Source organism: Gracilinanus agilis, chromosome 6, assembly GCF_016433145.1.
Source record: "Gracilinanus agilis isolate LMUSP501 chromosome 6, AgileGrace, whole genome shotgun sequence".
Lineage (NCBI taxonomy): Eukaryota > Metazoa > Chordata > Mammalia > Didelphimorphia > Didelphidae > Gracilinanus > Gracilinanus agilis.
Window position 1 is genome coordinate 280,541,564 of NC_058135.1, and position 10,890 is coordinate 280,552,453.

General features: G+C 45.2%; 1 protein-coding gene across 1 annotated transcript; it reads right to left on the reverse strand.

The window, feature by feature from the left end:
- Window positions 1–646: 646 nt before the first annotated feature.
- MPEG1 (macrophage expressed 1) lies at window positions 647–3,820 on the reverse strand. The gene has a single exon (XM_044680624.1). The coding sequence runs from the start codon at window positions 3,818–3,820 to the stop codon at window positions 1,640–1,642; it is 2,181 nt and encodes a 726-aa protein (XP_044536559.1). The 3' UTR covers window positions 647–1,639.
- Between the last annotated feature and the right edge of the window lie 7,070 nt (window positions 3,821–10,890).

Here is a 10,890-nt window from a genome sequence, read left to right on the forward strand (position 1 = left end):
GGCGGTTCAGTGGATGGAAAGGCAGGCCTAGAGATGGGAGGTCCTGGGCTCAAATCTGGCCCCAGACCCTTCCTAGCTGTGTGACCCTGGGCAAGTCACTTAACCCTGATAGCCTTAATTCTTAGAATTAATACTAGTAAGGTAAGGGTCAAAAAGAACAAAAACTGAGTGGTTCTTGTGGCTGATGGCTCAGAATTCCGGTTTCCTCTAGGGCAGTAGCATATCTCCAATCGATCCATCTTCTTTCCCTTCCCACTGCTCCCAGGATGCCGTTGGAGCAGAAACATTTGGCTTTTGTACCACAAAATACATCTGAGAGCTTTATGGCCCTGTTGGAAGGACCACCATTAGTCTGAACCAGGTAATTCTGGATGAAGGGCTTTTGTTGGAAGCGAGTTGGGGAGAGGAGGAAGGATACTCCGAGATGGCCCATGGCCTTTGTTAGTAGGGTCTGTCTGATCATAGTGAAGCGAGTCCCCAAGAGCTAGAAACCAAGACGTTTAATTTCTTGCTCTTTTGCCCACCATTCACCCTGTTTCCTTACCCAGAATCCTCCTTACCCACCCCATCCCTAAGCAGCCCCCTTTCTACAGACTCATCTTTTTAAATGAAATTGGCTTCCAGAAGCCTGAAATGTAAGCTTATTTTTTATTATTTAAAAACAGACAAACTGGTTTGAAAGGATGATGCTTCATGTAAGAAGACATGATCATAGTGGGAATTACTGGAGACAGGAAGAGTAACCTCCTTCCTGCCTCCCCATCAGTTTCTCAGGCTATAAGGCAAAATTTCAAAAACCTTCCCGACTCCCCATTTCCTTGTTTGCTTTGATATCTGCAGGGGGTGACTGTCAACCTCTAATTTTTGGTAATTCACCCCTTTCTTCCTCCTCCCCCACCCGTATATGCTCAGAAAGACATGTTTGTTGGATTACGTTTTAAATTTTATTTTTCAGTTATTAAGCATTTCTTTTCTCTTCCTCCTTCTTCCCCTGCATATAAGCCAAGCTGATTTAACATAGATTGTCAATGCTGAGAGGGGGCCTCAAATGCCAGTAGTCCCCTTTAGCCCTATGTTCTGGCATTCGATATCCGAATACTCTACATTCTAAAGGCTCTTCTGGGTCGATGCTCTGTGCTCTGAGCCTGTCGGGGATGTTAATGAGAGAAATTAGACCTTGGCATCTTGAAATAAAGAGCACAGTATCAGAGCATCGAGCTAGAAGGTCTTCCCATCCTAAGATCTCCCCCCCCCACCCCCATCTTTATTTGAACTCAGATAAGACTGAAAATATAAAATGTTACTCCTGGCATTTGAGGGGTCGAGAGAAAAATGAGTAATTCATAGTACCCGGAAATGAGAAAAGTGTAGTACCTAGATGGTACCGGAGTCCAATCTGCCCCTCTCCAGGAGCCAGGAAGAAACTGAGGCTCAGAGAGATTAAGTAGAATCGAGTAACTCCACCCCTCTCTTAAGCCACATGTAGAGAAAAGATGGTCCCAGGCATATTTATTATTTGCTTTCTTATTTCCCGAGACAGCAAGGGCAGCAAACTAACTAGAATGGGAGAGAAGTCAGAGTAGAGGAAGAACTTTGAGCCCTGGACAGGGATTAGGTCAAATGATGCTCGGGCAGAAATTTAAACTGGAGAAGGACACCCCTCCTGTCTTAGCTCGGGTGCGCCTCCCACTTCTTTTGATACCCTATATTCATCAGTAGCCTCCATCAGACTTCTATTCTCTTCTCCTATTTCTTCATATTCCCGTTTCTTATACCTACGGGTGCCATAGATGGCCAGGGTGATCAGGGCTGCCAGGACAACTGTCACGCCAGCTGTGATTCCAGCTGCTGCCCCCCCGGATAAAGTACCTTCAGACCCATGGATGAGCTTTATGGTCCTTCGGACCTCCGAAGGATCTGCCAGTTTCCACAGATGGGTGCTGGGATCCTTGATCCAGGACTTCTCGCTCTCACTGTTGATAACCATCACCGTATTGGTGGCAGCTTGGCTCATGAGGGGTGGTCTGGAGAAAGGAGGCAGTCTTGCAGGAGGCAGAGAGCCCCCGGTAAAGAGCCCCGCTTTGACACAGTAGGACACTTGGCAGCCATCGCTGATCAGAGCAAGGTGCTGGCTGAAACCCGCTGGACACTTTTTCAAGTAAGGTCCACCTTGATTATTGGGATGGGATGAGTTCACGAGAGGATTCCCCACATCACAGCTGAAGAAACCACCAAAGGGCACAGAGAACTTGTAGCCCAGCTCATAGTCTTGGCTGATGCAAACCTTGAGACCATCTAAGAGTCTCAATGGCAAATAACCAGCTGGGCACGACTGGGCATTGGTCACAGGATTGATGCTCCTGCCACTAAAGAGACCGCCAAAAAGAAAGCCTGAATTCTCAGGGACCTGGCCGTTTGCCACACACCAGAAACCTTTGAATTCAGCCCTCGCCACCCGGAACACGTCCTCACACTCTTTTTTACAGAAAACCCACAGGGTGCACTTTCGGTGGCATTCCAGGAAGTTGTAGCCTTCCTCTTTAAAATGGGAATGTAATAGGACTGGGGAGTAGTTTTCCGGGCAGGAGAATTCCCCGGTGAGTGGATTTTTCTGCTCCAGTTCTGGGCACAGAAGCACAGCCTCCATCCCTGAAAGCTGGGTACACACCTGGTAAACTCCCCCAAAGGTGAAGTTGGTCATCTTCCCCTCACATGACCCATCGTCCGTATTGGCTTGGAAGTTGAAGTTGGGGGAATCTTTGTTGGTGCAGCCAGGATAGGTATTGAAGGTATAATAACGCCTCACGGCGGCTTCCACGGTTTTTGAAAGCTTCTTCACCAAGGGGGCTGGCAAATCGGGCAAAGTGTCAGAGTTGATGAAGAAATACAGCGGCAAACCGGAACGGTCTATTGCTACCAAGTGGTTTTTAATGTTCTTTTGCCAGCCCTCTAGGGTGATGCCTGGGTAAAAAGGGACCCCGCCGATGCTCTCGATCCTAGAGTTGGTTCGGTTGGAGAGGTAGTTCTTGACGAAGACTTCTTGGGAGGAATGGCTGTCTTCTGCTTTGAAACTGATAATATTGAGGAATGCTACCCCGGCGGATGCCGTGATGCTGCTACGGGTAGACTGGCAGTCTTCTAAGAAGGAAGCCTTAATGTGATCTTCTTGTACGAGGATGGCTCCGGCATCCACACTAGTGATGACGTGAGTTCCATAGCTGAGGACCAGGAGTTCTGCCATGAAGTTAGCCATCCGTGTCTGGTTGTTCTCTAGTCGCTCAGAAATATCCATGAGCTCTTTCTTGAATCCCTTGCTTAGCTGAGAAATGGGATTGATTTGGGCTGTGTAGACCAGGTTCCTCACCTGGACCCTGGTGGTCACAGCTTGTTGCTTCACCTGATGGGTCTTCATCTTCTGGAACTCGGTGGAGAACTTGCCATTGGCCATGGAGAAAAGGGAGATCTCTGTGTTGATGGAGGAGGAGGTGGTGCTTTGGTAATTCATCCAGGACTCTATGATTTCAGAATTCAACTCCAAGTTGCTCTGTTTCCGCGGAATTGTCAAGATTTCGTCTGGGATGATATACTGTCCATCTTCGGTGGTCTGGCAATTACTGTAAACCAAGTCCAGCACCCTTCCCATGTCTACATTCCTCAGATTATCCCAGCCCCCACCAGGTAATACTTCCAGAACTGAGAGGTTCAAGGATTTCCTGCATTCTTGCAATCCAAATTGGCGGGGCTTCTCCAGGGGAGGATCTTTCTCTTTCCCCAACACAAGGACTGTCCAGAAGAGAAGGACTCCTTCCAAGCAGTTCATGATTCCAATAAATCCAAAACTCTCACAGAGATCTAGTCACTGGCAAAAGAGCTTGACAAGTGAACCAGCAGAGCAGCCCTTTCTGAGGCAGTAAACTAAGCAGTTCCTCTTTCCATTCTGATATTGTTGCAAAATAGAGAAATGAGAGATGATGAGAAAAAAAAAAGTCGGACAATGGGCGTAGAAGAAAGACTCACCCTCGGGACAAAAATATCCTCCCCTCCTCCCAAATCCCAAAGAAGATGGTTCTCCCATTAAGAGAGCATTTGTAGGGGGCAGTGTGATGATCTGGAAAAAGCCCTAAATGGTGGGAGGAAGGGGGAGGTCAGAAAAGTGGGCAGAACTCACTGAATGCCCTTGAATATATCACTTCAGCTTCACGAGCCTCAGTTTTCTCAGAGATAACTAAATTGGCCTGGATCTTCTGAGGTCCTGTGTTCTAAGCTCCCTTCCAGGGCTGACATTGTATGGTCTAAGGATCCGGCCTTGGTATTCTATGGTGTAAAGTCCCTTTCGCCTGTGTGCTGAAAAAGTCTGGCCATCCAAACTGTCGATGAGAAGTTTTCAATCTTAGATCACAGCTTTGTCAAGCTGATCACGCCTCTCTTCCAAGTTAATTTAAAAAAAGAGAGAGAGAGTGAGCCTATTGCTCTGTGTAGGGATGACCAAGAACTCTTGACACTTGTAGGAATCTGGATAAGTGACCAACTCATCAGAGGTGTTGGTAGAGGGGATTCCCTCTCAGGAAGGGACTGGATGAACAAACCCTCCTGAAACCCCCATTTCTTTTCTTTTTTTTTTAAACCCTTACCAGAATTCCATCTTAGAATCAATACTATGTGTTAGTTCCAAGGTAGAAGAGTGGTCAGGGCTAGACAATGTGAGTTAAGTGACTTGCCCAGGGTGACACAGCTAGGAAGTGTCTGGAGTCAGATTTGAATCCAGGACTTCCGCTCTCTGGGCCTGACTCTCAATCCACTGAGTCACTTAGCTGCCCCCTGAAGCCCCCATTTCTTCATTCCAAGATAAATTAACTAATTATTTAAATTATTTAACTATTTAAGCAGGACAAAGTATTCTGGTAACTCTCTGGAGATTCTGAAAGGCAGCTCCGTAGTTAGCTAGGCAGCACTGTATATACTTCTGGCTGTCAGATTCATGGTACCATAGAATGTCAAGGATGGGAAGGACCCTGGGATCAAGAAGAGAGACCATCAGCACCAGAAGGGATCTCAGGACAGAGAATGTAGGATGCCAGAGGGGGATGGGACCTTGGGTTAAAGAAAGATTGTCCAACCTGGTAGAGACCTCAGAACATGGGCTAACAGAGCTGGGGGGCACTTTGGAACATGGGATGTCTGAGGGCCAGAGAACCGAGAGTGTCGGAATCCCAGCATCTCAGAGCATCTCCCAGCTCTGTGCTATAAAAGCTACTAAGTCAGGATTTAGGAACAGAACCACAGGCAGAACTAGAGACTGTTGACATTGTGTGACTTTGAGCAAGTCCTTCTCCTTTGGAGCCTCAGTTTCTCCATCTGCAATAAGAATGGTTTTGAAGAAGCTGATCTCTAAGAAGCCTTTCTGCTCTGACCGATTCTTCTGTTAGCAACACTAGGCTTTCATTTTAAATTGGGTTTAACCCATAGCCGCCTTCCCTCTCTGGAAGTACCCGGGTGTTTTCTAGTAAATGACTGCTGGAGCACTGAGCAAATGCAGAGGGATTCTTGTGATTTGAAGCAATGTCTAATTGAATCCCAGAGAACCCCCTACAAACTTGGGTGGGCTCCCATTCCTTCCTTTCCATGGGCTCTGCAATCAAGGCTCCGTCCCCCAAACATCTGGGCTTACAGAAAACTTAGCCAGCCAGCCAGATGTTTTGAAATTTATGTTCATTTCCCCCTTGCCCTGGCATTTGATGAAAATCACTCAGTGAGCCAGATGCAGAATTGAGACTGGAGCAAACATGCCCAGTTCCTAGGCACAACTCAACCTCATCCTTTTCCATTTAATTAATCAATTGTTTCCAAGGCAAAAGAGCAGGCAGTAAGGGCTAAGCAATGGGGGTTAAGTGACTTGCCCAAGGTCACACAGCTAAGGAAGCATCCGAGGTGAGATTTGAACCCAGGACCTCCCTTCTTTAGACCTGGCTCTCCATCCACTAATTCATCCAGTTAGCCTGGGATTATGTTATCATATAGGCACCATCTGGAAGGGAGAGCGCAGGAAGTGGGTGGAGAGCTCAGAGAGTTGTCTGCTCTCATTACACTCTCTAATCTTTGAGGGGAGCAAAATTTGCTGTACCATTCAGGAAGCACAATGGGACTTCTGGGGCCCAGTGGGAATATTGGGGAAAGCCCAAACATTGAGTTCTGTGGGTGGATTGAAGCCATCAGACTAATTTGGGGCCGTTCAAGCTGCTTGTACCTGAATAGATTTGCCAGCTGCTTTCAGACTAGACTAATTAGCCAGTGATTTGGGTATTGAGCTCGAAGATTGGCTCCCAAAGCCTGGGGAAGCCCTTGGTGCTGAACCATTTGTAATGCACTATAATAAGCCGCTTTAAACCTCCCTCTCCCAGCAGAAATTCCCTTCCTATAAACTGAGCCCTTGCAGATGGTGGCACTCTATCCACCATCAGCGTCTTGGGCATTTTTTGTCTCTCATCCCATCCCCTCTCCGGTAGATTGGAAGCTCCTCCAGGGCAGGGACTGTTTTGTTTTTGTAACCTCAGAACCTAATGCAGTGCCTGGTACTTAGGAGGCACTTTATAAGTGCTCATGCATAGCTCTAGAGGAGGAAGGAAGCTCCCAGGTCATCCAGGCCAATGATCTTAGTTTATGAGCTCCAGGAAAGTGAAGTAACTTACCCAAGGTTACACAGGAAGTACGCATCAGAGGCAGGATTCGAACTGGGGACCCTTGCCTTCAGAACCAGCGCCTTTCCCACAATACCAAGCCGACAGTCACCCTTCTGGTTGTCACCATTTTCATCACCAGATCGTCGATTCAGAACTGGAATACAATCCAACAAGGATGTATTAGGTGCCTAGTCTGGGGCAATTGGGTGGTGCCAAGCCTAGAGTTGGGAAGACTCATTTTCCTGAGTTCTAATCTGGCCTCAGAAATGTCCTAGTTGTGTGACATTGGGCAAGTCACTTCACCTTATCTACCTCAGTTTCCCCATTAGTAAAAGGAACCAGAGAAGGAAATGACCAACCAATCCAGTATCTTTTACTAAAAAGATTTCAAGGGATCCGACATGACTGAAAATGACTGAACAACAAATAGGCTCGCCAATCCTCACCCTCTAGGAGCTTACGGTCTAAAAGGGAGACCCCCTAAGTCTCCCTGTCAGGGTCTTTAAGATCATATAGTCCAGCCTTCTGAGGATCCTAGAGGGGAAGAGGCTTTTCTAAGGACACAGGAGCAGTAACAGAAGGGGCAGTTGTGGGGCTTCACCATCACCACTATCACCCTTTCTCAGGCATTCCACATAGGAACCAAATGTGGCCCCACCATCGAACAATTCCTCCGTCTGAAGTCATGATAATAAAGGAGAAGAAGAAAGAATTTTCTTCGACTCAGATTTGCATGTCACGCTTGAAAAGGAAGAGTCTGGCAGCGATGACTAATTAGGCCAGAAGGGCTCTGCTCAGCCTGCACCCCAGACCTCGTTTTTGTCGTGCCTCCCCAGCTTGCGTGGCTCCACCGGCGTCCAAGAGTTCCAAACCCAGCCCTCGGCTAACCTTGACCCAAGGGTTGTGTGTCTGTTTGGCTTACAGACCTCCAGAGTTCCATTTCTTCATGGAGAGAAAGGTTTTGTTCATTGAAAAAAAGGGAAGCCAAAGGGTTCCTTTCTCAAACTCTTGGGGGCCCCCTCCGATCCCCACTCCTTCTCTTCTTTGCACCAATCTGGACCTCAGGCTCATGTGGCCTGGGCAGGAAGGAGCAATTATTTTCCCTTGGGTTCATTTCGGTTATTGCCCAAGGTGGTGGCGAAACCTCCACAGACACAACCTTGCCGCTTCCCACCCTTGTGACCGCCGCAGCAGAAGGAGAACTGACTCGAGGGAGGCCACAGGCTGACTTTCTGTTGGACTTTGGACTAGTGGTTGGGCCTCACCAAATAAAATGGTTTATCTACATGGCTCCCAGCTCCTTTCCAGCTCTGATGATGGTTTTACCCAATCATGACTCAGGTTTCTCCAGACTTTCTTCCAGCTCTGTTCCAGAAATTCTGTTTAACTAAACAACATGGTGTTATTTCTGGCTTCTGGCTTCACAGAACCATAGAATGTAAGAGTTGGAGGCTACCCTACCACAGAGAGTGTTAGATATTCTGTGATCATAACGACTAAACTCTACCCTGAAGAAGAGATGAAGAAAGACACCCCCCCCCTCCTTCTGTGCACTGTGGGTGCAGAACAATGCCTCTGCTGGGAGACTCAGTCCCTGTGTTTGTTACTTTTCCTGAACTGCCTATTTTTCCCCAATAATAATTCTCTATCTTAAAAGACGGTTCTTCAAGAAGAGGAAGAGGGAGGGTGTGTATCTGGAAATTAAAGTATTGTAAAAACAAGATCTATCAGTACAAATTAAAAAAAGGGAAAATGAGGAAAAAATATAGAATGTCAGCATCAGAAGAGACCTAGGAATCTGGAACTGTCAGAGCTAGAAGGGCCAGATGAGAAATGTCAGAGCAGAAAGGAGTGTGAAAGTGGAGAAGATTAGGCCATGAACTGGAGATTCTTGGCCTTCTTTGGGTCTTGGACTCCTTTGACCACTCAGTGAAACTTACCGACCCCTTTTCAGGACATTTTTTAAGGAATAAAATGAAGCACACAGCATTACAGAGAACACCAGGTACATGAAAATATATCTATATCCATTCATCTATTTTTCTATCAATTTTTACATTCATGGATCTTAGGTTAAAAACTCATGTCCTATTTGGACAGCGACTGGTCCAGGTTAGGTTCTAAATGAATATTTATGGAATTCCATGGAATTAAACTGAACTAGAGAGACCTGGATGGTCCCTTGGACTGCAGAACATAGAATGTTCAAGCTGGAATGGACCTTAGAATGATAAATGTTAAGACACATAGATTGCTGGAGTTGGAATGAATGAATGGAGTTGGAATGATAGAGCTAGAATGGACCTTAGAATGAACAATTGTTGGGGTATGAATGACTCTAGAATGCAGAACTTAGAACATTATGATAGAAAAAAGTTTAGAATGGAGGACAGAGAATGCCAGAGACGGAAGGGACCTTAGAATATAGACCACAGAATGCTAGAACTGAAAGGAACCTTTAGAACAGAGGTCCCAGAACATCAGATCCGGAAGGGACAGTCATAGAGCAGCGTCCAATGAGGATTTATTAAACGATAACTGAAGACTATCAGAGCCAAAAAGAATCTGGGAGGGACCTTGAAAGTCATCCACTATCTCTTCTTACATAGTTGTTGAGAGGATTCCCGGCCAGTGTTTTACTCCAGAAATGGATCGCCCCAATGGGGATGCTTATTTCTCCTTGACAAGAAAGAGAACCCAGGCAGATCTTTATAATTCTAAAAGTAAAAGCAGAAGGAGCCTGTGACATGTTGGATTTCAATATTTGAAAGCAGCCCGATGGAACAGAAACAAATAGCCTTGGTTGTGTCCATAGCACTTCATGCTCTCTCTTACATGCACTTCTATAATTTTATTTCCCCTCCTTTCCTCTTCCCACTTCTCCCCTCCTTTCCCCTTTCCATTTCTCCCCTTCCTTTCCTCTTCCCATTTCTCCCCTCCTTTCTTCTCTTCTCCCCTCCCCTCCCCTCTACTCACAAGGGAGAGATCTGATAAGATTTAGTGACTTGCCCAAGGCTAATAAATAACATAACTCTGAGGTTCAAAGTGAGACTAAGTCTCTCCTGTGTCCCAATTTCTCAAATTTAATCACTTCTTGTCTCTAATCTCACTTCCTCTTCTGAAGGGAGTTTGGATAGAGGAAGTGTCTGGTTGTTTTTACCATATAGGAACTAGCCAGTGTATATCTGTGTGTGTGTGTGTGTGTGTGTGTGTGTGTGTGTGCTTGGAAGAGAGCTATGGGTAGACGCATGAAATTTCAAGTTTGAATGGACCTCAGAGTCCATCTAATAGAACTCCCTGATTTTATCGATGAAGGAGCTTTTAGGTCCAGAAAGGGAAAAGAGTTTATCTTCTGGTCACACAGCTGAGTAAATAGCAGGGCCAGGATTCAGAATCGAGGCTTCTGACTCCAGATTTCACCAATTTTCAACAAATGTTATTCAGTACCATAGATCCATAGATGTAAAACATTAGATATATCTGTATGTGCCAAGGATAAAATGTTATATTACATATAATATATTTATTTTAAAAATCATCACCTTCTGTCTTAGAATCAATACTATATATCGGTTCTAAGGCAGAAAAGCTGTAAGGGCTGGGCAATGGGGGTTAAATGACTTGCCCAGGGTCATATAGCTGGGAAGTGTCTGAGGCTGGATTTGAACCCAGGACCTCCTGTCTCTAGGCCTGGCTCTCAATCCACTAAGCTACCCAGCTGCCCCTATTTTTTTTTAATTTTTATTAATTTTTTTAAATTTTCTTTTGAGACAACCTGTTTTTGATATACAACTAACTAAATACACTATCCTCTGCTGTGACCAAGTAGTGGAGAAANAATGTAATATATATTATATATACTTTATATACATGTATATATAATATAATATATATCATAAAGTATATATGATATAATAAAATATATATTACAATATATATAATACATATATCATAAAGTATATATGATATAATAAAATATATATTACAAAAGATATTACATGCCCATAAGAGTATGTATAAACGATATATTAATATTATATATAATAACCTTAGCACAAGAAGATATCTATTTATATGTATATATATATTTACACATATATATATATATCTCCTTGTGCTAAGTGCTGGGGACACAAAGGTGGGAAATGGCACAGCCTGTGCCCTGAAGAAGCCTTTTGAGCGTCCGAGCCTCGCTCTCCCCACAGTCACCAAC

Bases quoted from the DNA above. Each gene is read 5' to 3' on its own strand.
- MPEG1 (XM_044680624.1), bottom strand. From the start codon at position 3,820: ATGAACTGCTTGGAAGGAGTCCTTCTCTTCTGGACAGTCCTTGTGTTG.